Here is a 15,812-nt window from a genome sequence, read left to right as displayed (position 1 = left end):
GAATATATTTTGTGAACAGTAGAGTCCTAGGGACCTTGGTATATGGTGACATATATACACTTTGATAATAAGTTTACTTTGAACTTTATACAAGTTCAAAGATCCCTGAACATGGCGGTTCGGGTGAGATGACATGGTTAAGAAGGAATATGGGATTCAGTAGGGCATTGAATGCAAGAGCAATGCTTGTCTCCAACTACACAAGTCATGGTCAGGCCTCATCTAGAATGCTACAAGTAGTTCTGATCACCACATGACAGGAAAGATGTGATGGTGCTGGAATGAATGCAGAGGTTCATCAGATTATTAAGGGTCAAAAGCCTGCATCAGGACTGGTTGACACACTGAGTTCCTCCAGCAGGTTGTTTGTTGTTGCAGGTTCCAGCATCTAGTGCCTTCGATGTTGCCTGGGGTGGAATGTTTCAGTTATGACGGCATGCTGGGTCTGGCAGAGGAGATTAAGAGGGGATGCGATAGAGATATATAATATGAGGATTATGGATAAGATTGACTGCTGGAAAAGATTTGCTGATATTAGAGGTGGATGAAGCTAGAAGATATGGGTTTAGGATAAGGGTTAAGAGCTTTAGAAGGGATCTGAAGGGGTCTTTTCTCAACCCAAGAGAATCGGAATCAGGTTTATTATCACTGGCATGTGACGTGAAATTAGTTAACCTAGCAGCAGCAGTTCAATGCAATACATAATCTAGCAGAGAGAGAGAAAATAATAAAAAATAAAATAAAACATAATAATACATAAACAGTTAAGTCAATTACATATATTGAATAGATTATTAAAAATGTGCAAAAACAGAAATACTATATATTCAAAAAAGTGAGGTAGTGTCCAAAGCTTTAAAGTCCATTCAGGAATCAGATGGCAGAGGGGAAGAAGCTGTTCCAACATCGCTGAGTGTGTGCCTTCAGGCTTCTGTACCTCCTACCTGATGGTAACAGTGAGAAAGGGGCATGCCCTGGGTGCTGGAGGTCTTTAATAATGGACTCTGCCTTTCTGAGACACTGCTCCCTAAAGATGTCCTGGATGCTTTGCAGGCTAGTGTCCAAGATGGAGCTGACTAGATTTACAACCTTCTGCAGCTTGTTTTGGTCCTGTGCAGTAGCCCTTCCATACCAGGTAGTGATGTAGCCCATCAGAATGCTCTCCATGGTACAACTATAGAAGTTTTTGAGCCTATTTGTTGACATGCCAGATGGCTTCAAGCTTCTAATAAAGTATAGCTGCTGTCTTGCCTTCTTTAGGACTACATCAATATGTTGGGATGAGGTTAGCTCCTCAGAGATCTTGACACCAAGGACCACTCTCTCCACCTCTGATCCCTCTATGAGGATTGGTATGTGTTCCTTCGTTTTACCCTTCCTGAAATCCACAATCAGCCCTTTAGTCCTACTTACTGATGTTGAGTGCCAGATTGTTGCTGCGGCACCATTCCACTAGTTGGCATATCTCACTCCTATATGCCCTTTTATCACCACCTGAGATTCGACCAACAATGGTTGTATCATCAGCAAATTTATAGATAGTATTTGAGCTATGCCTAGCCACACAGTCATGTGTATACAGAGAGTAGAGCAGTGGGCTAAGCACACACCCCTGAGGTGTGCCGGTGTTGATCGTCAGGGAGGAGGATATGTTATCACCAATCTGCACAGACTGTGGTCTTCTGGTTAGGAAGTTGAGGATCCAATTGCAGAGAGAGGTACAGAGGCCCAGGTTCTGCAACATCTCAATTCGGATTGTGGGAATGATGGTATTAAATGCTGAGCTATAGTCGATGAACAGCATCCTGACATAGGTGTTTGTATTGCCCAGATGGCCTAAAGCCGTGAGGAGAGCCATTCAGATTGCATCTGCTGTTGACCTATTGTGGCGATAGGCAAATTGCAATGGGTCCAGGTCCTTGCTGAAGCAGGAGTTCAGTCTAGTCATGACTAACCTCTCAAAGCATTTCATCACTGTCGATGTGAGTGCTACCAGACGATAGTTGTTTAGGCAGCCCACATTGTTCTTCTTTGGCACTGGTATAACTGTTACCTTTTTGAAGCAAGTGGGAACTACTGGCCATAGCATTGAGAGGTTGAAAATGTCCTACTCCCGCTAGTTGGTTGGCACAGGTTTTCAGAGCCTTACCAGGTACTCCATTGGCACATTCTGCCTTGCGAGGGTTCACTCTCTTTAAAGACAGTCTAACATCAGCCTCTGAGACAGAGATCACAGGGTCATCAGATGCAGCAGGGATCTTCACAGCGGTAGTTGTGTTCCCCCTTTCAAAGTGGGCATAGAAGATGTTGAGTTCATCTGGTAGTGAAACATCACTGCCATTCATAATATTGGGTTTCACTTTGTAGGAAGTAATGTCTTGCAGACCCTGCCAGAATTTCCGGGCATCTGATATTGTCTCCAACCTCATTCAGAATTGTCCCTTCACCCTTGAAATAGCCCTCTGCAAATCATACCTGGTTTTCTGGTACAGGCCTGGGTTGCCAGACTTGAATGCCACAGATCCAGCCTTCAGCAGACAATGTACCTCCTGGTTCATCCACAGCTTTTTGTTTGGGAATGTACAATAAGTCTTTGTAGGCACACACTCATCCACACAGGTTTTAATAAAGTCGGTAACAAATGCAGCATACTCATCCAGGTTCGAAGATGAATCCCTGAATACAGTCCAGTCCACTGATTTGAAACAGTCCTTTAGGCGCTCCTGTGTTTCCCTTGTCCAAACCTTCTTGGTCCTCACTACTGGCACTGCAGTCCTCTGTCTCTGCCTATACTCGGGAGTAGAAATACAGCTACTTGATCAGACTTCTTGAAGTGAGGATGTAGAATAGCACGGTAGGCACGCTTGATGGTGGTGTAGTAATGGTCCAGTGTGTTGTTTCCTTTGGTATTGCAAGCGATCTGTTGATGGTAATTGCTTAGTGATTTTTTTCAGACTGGCCTGGTTAAAATCTTCCAAAATGATGGTGAAGGCATTAAGGTGCGCTGATTTGTGCATGTTGATCCCATTGCTCAGATCATCTAAAGCCTGCTTGACATTGGCCTGAGGTGGAATGTAAACTGCAACCAGAATGACCCCAGAGAATTCCCATGCTAGGTAAAAAGGACAGCACTTAACTGCTGGATATTCCAGGTCTGGTGAGCAGAATTGGGTCAGCACTGATATATTTGTGCACCAAATAAAGTTGATCATGAAGCATTCACCCCCACCTCTGCTTTTGAGAGACTCTATAGATCTGTCCTGACAGTGTATAGTAAACCTGTTGATCTGAATTGCTGCCTCCAGTATGGAAGGGGTTAACCAGGATTCTGTGAAACAAAGGATACACGTGGTCCTAATGTCCCTCTGATTCAGCACCCTGGCTCTGAGATCATCAATTATATTCACCAGAAACTGCATGTTCGCCAGCAAGATCATCAGTATAGGGAGTTTAAAACCCTGTTTCCTTAAACGCACTTGTAATCCTGATCTTCATGCACGCCTTCTCCAAGGTTTTCTCCATGGGCCCTTCCAACCACAAACTGTTGTTTCCGTCGGTTTTTAAGCAGCGATAGTTCGTTTAGTGGTGAATATTTGGAATACATTTCTAGCGGGAGTGATAGAAACAAAGTCGATGACAGCATTTAAGATGCCTCTAGATGAGCACTTGAATCACCTGGTAGAGAAGACTATGTCCAAGTGCTGGGTGATGATTGGTTCTCTGTCCTGTCTGGTGATGACAGAAGAAACCTGTGTGGGAGAACTTTTAAAGTGGAGAAGCCATTGCACTGGGGCATTCCCACTCTCTGAAATCTGGGTCTGGTGGTATGAGTAGCCATCACAACTGGGGTCTTCCTTGGTTGCAGTGGATGGCCATAACTTCTTCTGTGTCTCGTCATGCCTTCGCTCTCCACCAAGTGTTGCAGATCCACCGTCCTGGCTGCTGGATCTCACTGTCCACTAGAGCTGACTCTACATGCTGGGACAGATGTGTCCCTGCTTCACTGGGATATTAGGCTGAGGGTCAACTCTCACCTGCTTTAGCCTGCCTGTCGAGGCTTTGTACTGGGATATGGCCACTATCGCATGCCAAGTTACTCGGAGCCACAGGTGAGAGACGAGTATGGCTCAAAGATGAGTGGGTTGCCCCGGCATGGACACAATATACCCCTTTACCAGAGACTCTACCCAATCCTGGACACCTCTACAACTCTAAAAATCTCTGGTGAGACCGCACTTAAGAGTATTGTGTTCAATTCCAGTCACCTCATTATAGGAAGGATGTGGAAGCTATGGAGAGGGTGCAGAGGGTTGTGAGTGCCTTGGATGAATTGCCAGGGATGGTGGTGGAGGCTAAAACATTAGGGGTATTTAAGAGCCTCTTGGACAGGCACATGGATGAAAGAAAAATAGAGGGTTATGGGGTAGTGTGGGTTTAGTACTTTTTTTTAAGGATTATATGGGTTGGCACAACGTGGAGGGCTGAAGGCACCATGCACCCCATGCACCCTGCTGGGAGATAGAATTAATACAAATGGGTGCCCACTGTTTAGTATGCATGTGATGGGCCGAATGGCCCGTTTCCATTCACCTTCCAGCTTGGCCTCCTGCCACAGTAGCAGAAGCACATTACTGTCACAACGTAGAGCTGGATAGGGGAAGTAGTGGAGTACCAGTCAAGAGAGTAGATAGCTTTGTCCAGGATTGTTCTGGTTTCATTCATGAATTGTAGATATTAATAGCAAAGTTAGCATTTATTGCCTTTTCCCAATTGTAGCTGAATTGAGAAGAGAGTCAGCCAGATGGATGGGTCAGTGTAGAGTGGACTGGTTAAGAATGAGCCAGTATAGAACAGCCTGTGTGTCCTGGTAGTGTAGAGGGCAGCAAGGCAGCGTATTGGTTAGCGTGACTCTACTACTGCTCAGGGCATCAGAGTTCAATTCCGACACTGTTTGTCTGTCCTCCCCGTGACTGTGTGGGTTTCCTCCCACGTTCAAAAGACATACTGGTTAGTAGGTTATTTTGTCATTGTAAATTGACCTGTGATCAGGCTAGTGTTAAATAGGTGGATTGCTGGGCAGCAGGGCTCGTTGGGCCAGAAGGGCCTGTTCCGTGCAGTATCCCTAAATAGGTAAATAATTGCAGAGACATTCCACTGCCCATTAATTCCATTGGCCTCTCACGGAAAGAAACATACCTCAACGCAGTTAAGAAATAATTCAAGACTTGCAGAAAGCATTTGACGCTGATGTTCACTGAAGGACTGCTGCAAGTTGCTGTGTTGTTCTAATGGGAAAGCATCTGGGAATGAACAATAAAGGTAACTGTGCTCAGATCTTCAGAACAAATAAAATGTAAAGATCAATTCTGCTGACATTAATAATCCCAGTAAAGATAATCCATTAAATCGACATGTAGCGCCAATAAACTGCTTCATCTGCCAGTAGTTTTACAATGTGTGACAACTACACATTGGAGTACACTCCTCCACACTCATGACTGTGGGCTAAGGCACCGGCTTATTGTAATGCCAGCAGTACCTTCCAGGCAGTCGGTTCAGAGTAATTTCATTTTTCCCATAGGTTTTGTTAAATCTTTCATTAATACCTATTCCAGTTATTGGACATGATGAAAAAATGAATCCATGTATCATATATTTTTAGAGATTAATATTGAAGCTTACAGATTTACTAGCAAGAGGATGAATCACTCATCAGACTGTGACAGTCTCACACTCTAATCATCCCTCTTCCTACACGCTGTACATGGAGGATACTAATGTCACAGAAAGTCAGACACTAATAATTCCTGGCCACATTCTTTTACTAATTTGCCTTGTGACTTTTGCTGATGAATGAAACTTAATTTTGTACAAATATGGGCTGCTTCCTGATCTGATGTTTCATAAATTAATTTACTTCTTTGAAATATATGTTTGAAATGAACCATCTATGCAATTTATGCAGAGTATGAGAGTTTTGTTAAAAAGTAATTACCTTTCTGACAAATTACCATGCCAATCAGTCCACCTTAGGAAGAGCATTCATCCTGCTAAATGTTGGTTAATTAGTGGTTGAGGCGGGTGCATTAGCAACACTTAAAAGCCATCAAGGTAAGTATATGGATAGGAGACATTTAGAAAACTCTAGGTTTAATGTGGGTGGGTGGGACTAGTTTGCTGGACAATACAGCTGGCATGCAGCAGTTGGGCTGAAGGGCCTGTATCTATGCCATGCATCTCTAAGATTCTAATTAGCCCTCTGGAGCAGGGGTTCCCAATCTTTTTTTATGCCATGGACCCCTACCATTAACCAAAGGGTCCGTGGACTCCAGTTTGGGAACCCTTGCACCAGAGCATACCCATGCTACAGATACTTTACTGCTTTTAAGCCTTAAGCAAAAATAGAAGTGATATCTTCTGACTGTTCATTGCCATGATGTACCTGATTCAATCTCCATGAAAAACGGCCACAGACTCACCAAAAGAGGCAGCACGGTGAGGCAACACAACACTTTACAGTACCGTCTACCGGGGTTCAATTCCTGTCACTGCTTGTGCTCCTTATGGTTCACCCTGACCATGGTGAACCATTCCCCCAGATGTTCTGGTTTCCTCTCAGTCCAAAGATGTATCACTTGATAGATTAATTGGTCATTGGAAGTTGCCCCGTGATTAGGCAGAAGGGCCTGTTCCATGCTGTATCTCAAATAAATGACCAACACAGACCACCCATGTCAGTAACTCCATTGACCAACCCCAAGACTGGGAGCAAGAAGCAGAGATTCAGTACAAGGTCAAGATTAGTTATCATTCAACCATACTGTACATGAGTACAGGCGAACGAGAGAGCATTCCTCCGGGGCCAAGGTGAGTATAGTCCAAGTATCTGAGTGGCACAGCCTGTAGGTTGTTGGCATATGTTATGTTTTCCTGCGCCAGCTTGCCTTTCACCGAGCAAACACTGGAGAACAGCATTAATGGCAGGGGCCAGCCCCTAACTCAAAAGTCAAGTCACTTCTATTATCATTTCAACCATAACTGCTGGTACAGTACATAGTAAAAATGAGACAGCGTTTTTCAGGACCATGGTGTTACATGACACAGTGCAGTACAGGCATTACAATAAATAATAAACAGGACAATAGGGCAGTAAGGTGTCAGTCCAGGTTCTGAGTATTGAGAAGTCTGATAGTCTGGGGGAAGAAACTGTTACCTAGTCTGGTCGTGAGAGCCCAAATGCTTCAGAGCCTTTTCCTAGATGGCAAGAGGGAGAAGAGTTTGTATGAGGGGTGTGTGGGGTCCTTCATCATGCTGTTTCCTTTGCGGATGCAGCGTGTAGTGTAAATGTCCGTGATGGCAGGAAGAGAGACCCCAATGATCTTCTCAGCTGACCTCACTATCCGCTGCAGGGTCTTGCAATCTGAGATGGTGCAATTTCCGAATCAGGCAGTGATGCAGCTGCTCAGGATGCTCTCAATACAACCCCTGTAGAATTTGATGAGGATGAGGGGTGGGAGATGGACTTTTCTCAGCCTTCACAAAAAGTAGAGACGCTGTTGGGCTTTCTTTGCTATGGAACTGGTATTGAGAGACCAGGTGAGATTCTCCGCCAGGTGAACACCAAGAAATTTGGTACTCTTAACGATCTCTACCGAGGAGCCGTTGATGTTCAGCGGGGAGTGGTCGTTCCGTGCCCTCCTGAAGTCAACAACCATCTCTTTTGTTCACATTAAGAGACAGGTTATTGGCTCTGCTCCAGTCTGTTAGCCGCTGCACCTCCTCTCTGTAAGCTGACTCGCCATTCTTGCTGGTGAGACCCACCATGGTCGTGTCATCGGTAAACTTGATGTGGTTCGAGCTGTGTGTTGCAGCACTGTCATGGGTCAGCAGAGTGAACAGCAGTGGACTGATCACAAAGCCCTGGGTGTTGATGGTGTTGGAGATGCTGCTCCCAATCCGGACCGACTGAGGTCTCCCAGTCAGGAAATCTAGGATCCAGTTGCAGAGCGGGGTGTTCAGGCCCAGTAGGCTCAGCTTTCCAGTCAGTTTCTGAGGGATTATTGTGTTGACTGCTGAACTGAAGTCTATGAACAGCTTTGGAATGAATGTGTCTTTTTTGTCCAGGTGGGTTAGGGCCAGGTGGAGGGTGATGGCAATGGTGTCGTCTGTTGAGCGGTTGGGACGGTACGCAGACTGCAGGGGGTCCAGTGAGGGGGTAGCAGGGTCTTGATATGCCTCATGATGAGTCTCTCAAAACGCTTCATGATGATGGATGTGAGTGCAATGGGACGGTAGTCATTTAGGCAGGACACTGAAGACTTCTTCGGCACGGGGACGATGGTGGTGGCGCTGCTCAGGGAGATGTTGAAGATGTCAGTGAGAACATCTGCTAGCTGTTCTGCACATCCTCTGAGCACTCTACCAGGGACGTTGTCTGGTCCAGCAGCCTTCCGTGGGTTGACTCAGTATGGATTCCAGCGCACACTCAGAGACCTCTCCCTCTCCCACATTGCCTTGGCATCTCCTCTCCTGGGCGGCTGCAACATAACTAGAGCATGACAAAAGGGCGTGGCTCACACAACAGTGGGCAAATGATACAGGAACCATTTTCTTGCAGCAGGAGGCTGAGGTTTGGAACCTGCTGTTGCCTGTAAGGGTGATGAAAACAGAATCAACAGTTGAGTCAGATCTTGAGCTGTCTGAGTTAGAGGCTGGCACCAAACAATATTGCCACAGTCGTGTTCTGATCGTAACTTTGTGAAATATGAGAAGTTTTTTTTTAAAGATTAGCTTTATTTGTGACATGTACATTGAGAAATTGAAGCATGCAGTGCAACTGTTCTTTGTGTTATCGACCAGCACAGTCTGAGGATGTGCTAGGGACAGGCCATAAGTGGTGTTGTGCTTTCAGCTTGCCAACAACTTGCAAGCCCTTACTAACTGGTGTGTCTTTAGACTGTGGGGGGAAAGTGGAGCACCCAGAGGAAGCCCAGGCAGTCACGGGGAGAACGTACAAACTCCTTACAGGCAGTGGCTTGTATTGAACTGGGGTCACTGGTGCTGTAACATGCTACACTACTGTGCAGTTTATAAACAGCAATGTAACTTGTAAATGGCAAATGACGTGAAAAGCATCCGCGGTCATGCAGATTTCCTAGCATTGGTTCTTTCTTGATTGTTTCCATTCCAGATATATCGTCCAATCCTGTCACGCTATCAGGAGCTGGAAAAGTTGGTGCAGAGTAGCGCCTACACAATGAAGGACTAATCTGGGATGCACCCCTTCGATTCTTCAAGCAAATGAGGCTTTCAATTTGTCATGCTGATACCAGCTCCTTTAATGAGTTCTGTACAAATGTTCCCTCTTTTACACTCAAAATTCATTCCAGTGGAATCCAGCTCCAACATACAGGTAGTGTACTCTAAAACTTAGTGTGAAGAAATTTCTTCTCTAAAGACTAGGGCTTACAAGAGAAAACAGTTCTCTCTACTCTGAGCTCCTTCATCAGATCCCAGCTTCACCTTCTGTGCAGTTGGGAGAACAATCCCAATTTTTACTTGTTTCACCAAATACCTGTATCTCAGTCTGGAACCACACTGATATTCTATTTCTATGACCTCTCCATAGTGGAATCCTAACCGTAGAGAAGTAGCCAAAATCTTACATGATGCTTTAGAATGGAATCATGGAGCACTAGAGCACAACAACAGGCCTTTCAGCTCATCCAGCCCACACCTGGATCATAGCCCTTCACACCCCTCGTATCCAAATTTCTCTCAAATGTTGAAATCAAACCAGCACCCACCATTTTTGTTGGCAGCTCATGTTCCCTCTCATGACCCCCTTAAGCATTTCACCCTTCACTCTTAACCCATGACCTCTAGCTCCAGCTCCAGCCTGGATCCCTGGTCACCCCTTCCCCCACTAGTTCTGGCCGCCTCATCTTCACCATGGATGTTCAGTCCCAATACACTTCTATGCCCCATCAAGATGGCTTCAAAGACCTCCGCTTCTTTCTTGACAGAGAACCAGTTCCACTCCACCACCACATTCCTCTGTCTGGCAGAACTGGTTCTAACCCTGAACAAATTTTCCTTTGTCGCCTCCCACTTTCTCCAAGCTCAAGAGCTGGCTACGGGCACACCATCTGCTATGTGGAACAGTCCATGACTGAAGCCTTTCCCGGTTATAATCTCCAACTCTTTCAGTGCTACATTGACGACTGCATCAGTAAGACTTCATGCACCTATGCTGAGCTTGTCAATTTTATCTACTTTGCCTCTAACTTCCACCCTGTCCTTTAGTTCACTTGGACCATTTCTGACCCATCCCAACCCTTTCTTGATCTCTCTGTTTCCATCTCTGGAGACAAACTGTCAACCGACATTTTTTATAAACCTACTGATTCCCATGGCTATTTCAACTATTCCTCTTTTCACCTTATCTCCTCTAAAAATGCTATTCCCTTTTCTCCTTTTGCTTTTGCATCCTTTTCAAAATAATTTTGTTTAGATTGCAGCATCTGTCCATGTTGTCTCCACAGAGTGCAGCACCTTACTTTAGCCACATGCCTGCTCATCTCACCAGTGTGTCCATATTCCCCTGGTCTCCCACTAACCTGTTCAGCAGTTACGAAGTGTCACCCACATAATTGTACTCCTCATAGCCACTTTGGTAATTTATTTATAGTTGTTTGATTTAAAATGTAATTATTATTGACATTATTTGTAGTTATTAGAGAATCCAACCCCAAGATACTCAGACCACATGATTTTCTTGATGAAATTCCTGTAGCTTTTTTGTGCCAAGTGTAAATGCAATGGCATTATAATGTTGTAATAAACAGTAAAAATATCCAGCTGTTACATATAGCTAAGAATGGTGTAACTAATTAACACATAGCTCAATGCCAAGAATGACTCATTGAGTGTATTAGGCCATATGGCCTCTTTTAGTGCTGTATTTTTTATCAAATTCTCTGTAATTGTTCTAGTGATGTTTCATTCATCTCTTCATTTCAGCATTAAACCTACACCCCCAACGCTCTCGCTCTCTCTCTCTCTCTCTCTCTCTCACACACACACACACACACACACACACACACAGTCATTCACATACACCTTCACCCTCACGCTTGCCCTCACCCACATAGTCTCTCACACACGCGCATCTCCAGTATCCACTACACATCCTCCTCATACACGTGTGTGCACACGCCCACCCCCATGCATACACAACTCTATCACACACCCCTCATATCCACCACAAACACCATATTCAGCCAGACCCGTATACCTTACATAAACCAGTACATATAAACACACTCAAAGGCTGATAGTAAGGGAGCATGGATTCCAGTATTCAACCATTGATGTAACAAAGGAGATTGGAATAGCTGGTGATATTTTGGAGCCTCAGTGTTCAAGTCACCCTAAGTTTAGGTATTATTATTGGAGGAAAGGCAGAAACAAAGAGAGGAATTTTTAGTCTTGAGGTCTTAGGAAGAATTAAATCTGAGTGAAAGATTGTCCCGAGTCAACGACCCTTCGCTGTATCTGGAAAAGAGAGAAGATGAATTTGCTTAAATTGTAAGAAGGTGGAGGGAGTGATGGATTGGACAAAGGGAGTGTGTGTGATAAATCTCCATTAATGAACTGGTCGCATTTCTACACCAATACAGAACACATTTCTAGTTTTGGTTGCAATTTACAAATGACCATGTTCATCAAAATCAAATCCTAGTTCAGTCAACATTACTTGACAAATGCCCTCCAAGCAGATACCAATCTGTTACAATTTTGCTACAAGGTCTCACAGTGCATTTTCCAAATGCTTCACCACAATTAAATTCTGTGTGTGTTAAGAAGCTGCTGTTAAAATAACACTACAATGAATGGCCAGCTACACTTATCTACTTACTGAAGGCATATTACAATGAATTGTCACATACTGTAATGCACTGAGATGTTGTCATTATATTAATTCATCACACTCATTAGTTTGATGAAGTCATGGGATAATTACAATAAAGTCGCTTTGGTGATTAATAATGCTGATATTGTGACTTTGCTTCGGCAATGTTGCTTCTTTCCTCCTTTGGCAGGGTTGTGTGGTCAAGAATGGTGTCCGTCTATTTGAGTTCTGCAGGAAACCGATGTGGCTATCAAGAAGGACAATAGGCTGGGCCTGTTTGCGCTGGAGGTTAGAAGAATGAGGGAGGGATCTCATTGAAACCTATGAAATATTGAAAGGCCTGGGTAGAGTGGATGTGGAGAGTATGTTTCCTGTAGTGGGCAAATCTAGGTGTTGCAACAAAAGTGGGGAACCCAAACGCAAGACACAGGCAAGGTTATCGAGTTAGGATGCAGACGTGGGTGTGAGTGTTGAACGGCAAACAGGAGGGAGTGCAAGAAAGCAGGAGGCAGGCAGAACTTATCTTGACACAGCGTAGAAAGGGAAGCAGCAGACAAAACTCTTCTTAGCATGGAGAGACAGAGTTACGCAGGTAAACCTGGGTACTGGAGTAAACTTGAACTCCTTATCTTGACACGGAGAGACAGAGTTGCACAGGTAAATCTCGGTACTGAAGCAAAACTTAGAACACACAGTCCTAAGCTGCCGGGAAATGTTAATAATCACACTGGCAAAGCCAACGATCTGGCAACTAGTGGGTGCAAAGCCGGGGTTCTTATGCTGCAGGTCTTGATGAAAACCAGGTGCACTGCCATCAAAGAAAATTAGGAGAAAATCGGGAATTAATGGTCGGGACTGTGACAGTACCCTCCCCTCAACGGGAGCTCTCAGGCGAACCGCCAGGCTTGTCCAGATTGTCTCGATTGAAATCTCGGATAAGGGAAGGGTTCAGGATGAAGGAATGGGAAATCCAGGTGCGCTCCTCAGGACCATATCCCTTCCAATCGACCAGGTACTGGAGACCTCTGCCCCGGCGGCACACATCCAGTATTCGCCGGATGGTGTAAGCTGGGTAGTCATCAATGATCTGGGCGGGTGGAGGAGGTCCAGCAGGAGGGCACAAAAAGCTGACATACAGGTTTCAGTTGGGAGATGTGGACTGTGGGATGAATGTGCATGGATCTGGGCAGTTTGAGTCTGATCACCGCGGGGTTGGTGATGCTCTCAATTTCGAATGGTCCGAGCAGGGCTGCACGTGCATCCTTCCAGACCTTGCAGCACCGGTGGAGATGGGCCTGAACTGAAGGCACAGCAATGTCTTCTTCATGTGCAGGAAACAGAGGGGGGTTGATAACTGAGGGAGCATTCGAAGGGAGACATTCCAGTGGCGGTGCTGACCAGGGAGTTGTGGGCGTACTCCACCTGAGTGAGATGCTGGTCCAGGATGACGGGTTGCTGGCGGAAATGCAGTGCAGTGCTGCTTCCAAACCCTGGTTTGCTCGTTCCATTTGACCGTCAGTCTGTGGACGGAAACCAGAAGACAGACTTACTGAGGCTCCAGGGGCATGACAGAAGGATCTCCAGACCTGAGAGATGAATTGGGGACCTCAGTCAGAAACAATGTCAGAGGGAATTCCATGAAGGCGGAAGACGTGATGGACAAAGAGGTCGGCTGTTTCACGTGCTGTAGGGAGTTTGGGAAGGGCTATGAAGTGTACGGCTTTGGAGAAACGGTCCACCATGGTGAGTACAGCAGTGTTACCATGTGAAGGGGGTAGTCCAGTAATGAAATCCAGAGCAATGTGGGACCAAGGGTGGCCAGGGACAGGTAGGGGACAAAACAACCCAGCAGATAGTCAAAGGGAAGCTTTTCTGCAGGCACACACAGAACAGGCAGAGACAAAGGAGCGAGTGTCAGCATCCATGGTGGGCCACTCGAAATGTCGCTTCAGAAAGGACAGAGTTCGACCGATTCCAGGATGGCTGGCGGGCCGGGAAGTATGTCCCAACTGGAGAACCTGAGACCGAACAGCGTTAGGCACGAAGAAGCAATTGGGGGGGGGGTGGTCCATTGTCTGGGTCAGGTTGAGTCTTTTAGGCCTCGCTGATTATGGATATGACCTCCCAGGTGAAGGCAGCCACCACACAGGATGGTGGAAGGATGGTCTCGGGGTTGGGAAGGCCCTCCTCGGAGACATATTGACGAGAGAGAGCATCTGGCTTCCCGTTCTTGGAACTGGGACGATAGGTGAGGGTGAATTTGAAACAGCCAAAAAATAATGTCCAACAGGCTTGGCGGGAATTAAGGCGTTTGTTGGTTTGGATGTATTTGAGGTTCTTATGGTCCGTACAGACAATGAATGGATGTTCAGCTCCCTCCAGCCAGTGCCTCCACTCCTCCAAAGCGAGTTTGACAGCCAGCAACTCCCGGTTCCCTATGTTGTAGTTCCGTTCGGTGGGGGATAGACAAGGAGAGAAGAAGGCGCAGGGATGGTTTTTGGTCTGGGACAGAGCATTGGGAGAGGACTGCTCCCACCCCAGAGTCGAAGGCATTGACTTCCACAATGAATCGGCAAGAGGGGTCAGGCCGGACCACGATGGGAGCGGACGTGAAACGCCTCTTCAGCTCTGAGAAGGCTGAGTCCGCTTCGGGGGTCCAGTGAAAAGGGGTCGCAGGGGAGGTGAGTTGAGTAAGGGGCGCTGCCACCTGGCTGTAATCCCTGATGAAGTGACGGTAGAAGTTTGTGAACCCCAGAAATCGCTGGATTTGCTTGAGCGTCGTGGGTTTAAGCCATTCCGCCACTGCCCGGATCCTTTCGGGATCTGCCCTCACTTACCTGCTCTCGATGTACTCCAGGAAACTGATGGAACGGGCATGGAACTCGCACTTCTCTGCCTTAACAAACAGCTTGTTCTCCAAAAGCCTCTGAAGAAGCTGACGGACATGGTGGGTGTGTTCCTGAGGACTGCGGGAGAAGATTAGGATGTTGTCCAAATAAATGAAAATGGAACAATTGAAAATGGAATTAATAAGGTCCCTAAGGACATTGTTTATCAGGGCTTGAAAGATGGCGGGGGCATTGGTGAGACCGAATGGCATGACCAGATATTCGAAATGACCGAGGGGGGTGTTAAAAGCTGTTTTCCATTCATCTCCCTCCCTTATCTTGACCAGGTGATAGGCACTCTGCAGGTCCAACTTAAAGATAACTGTGACTCCTTGAAGGGGCTCGAAAGCCGAGTTGATAAGGGGCAGGGGATGCTTATTCTTTATGGTGATGCTGCTCAGGCCACGGTAGTCAATGCAGGGGTGCAGTGAGCTCTCTTTCTTCCCAACAAAGAAAAATCCTGTGCCTACAGGGGAAGATGAGGCTCAAATAATGCCAGCTGCAAGGGAGTCATTCATGTACGTCTCCATAGCTTCTCTTTCTGGTCGGGACAGGTTGTACAGCCGACTGATGAGAGGCTCCGGGGAGAAGGTCAATTGTGCAATTGTAAGGGCGGTGTGGAGGCTGGGAAAGAGCCCGTTGTTTGCTAAACACTTCTCCCAGATCGTGTTACTCTACTGGAACCTTGGATAAGTTGGGGGGTTCAGAGGCAGACGAGGTCACTGTGACCTTCGCTGGGGAAAGGGCTGATTGTAGGCAAGTGGAGTGACAGAACGAACTCCAGCTGACTATCTTCCCGGTGGACCAGTCAATGTGGGGGTTATGATGGCTTAACCAGTGGTACCCAGGAACTATAGGAATTTGAGGAGAGGAAATTAAATTGAATCGTACCTGTTCCTGATGGTTTCTAGAGAGAAGGAGAGGCAGGAGTTCTGTTCAGTGTGTGACTCGGGCCAGTAGTCTACCATCCAGTGCCCAGGCTTCCTGGGGGGTACTCAATGGCTCTCGAG

The 15,812-nt window shown here is 46.2% G+C and overlaps 1 protein-coding gene across 3 annotated transcripts in view; it reads left to right on the top strand.

The window, feature by feature from the left end:
• xylb (xylulokinase homolog (H. influenzae)) overlaps nucleotides 1-12,055 on the top strand; it is a 283,379-nt gene extending 271,324 nt beyond the window's left edge. For all 3 annotated transcript variants that reach the window (XM_059971798.1, XM_059971796.1, XM_059971797.1), the window contains one exon: nucleotides 9,191-12,055. In XM_059971798.1, the coding sequence (XP_059827781.1) occupies nucleotides 9,191-9,268 (78 nt within the window). In that variant the 3' untranslated portion in view covers nucleotides 9,269-12,055. The remainder of the gene's footprint in view (nucleotides 1-9,190) is intronic.
• The last annotated feature ends 3,757 nt before the right edge of the window (nucleotides 12,056-15,812 follow it).

The sequence above is a fragment of the Hypanus sabinus genome, chromosome 6 (genome assembly GCF_030144855.1).
Source record: "Hypanus sabinus isolate sHypSab1 chromosome 6, sHypSab1.hap1, whole genome shotgun sequence".
Classification (NCBI taxonomy): Eukaryota; Metazoa; Chordata; class Chondrichthyes; order Myliobatiformes; family Dasyatidae; genus Hypanus; species Hypanus sabinus.
The sequence above is the reverse complement of the archived record's forward strand: the minus strand, read 5'-3'. Positions and strand labels throughout refer to the sequence as shown.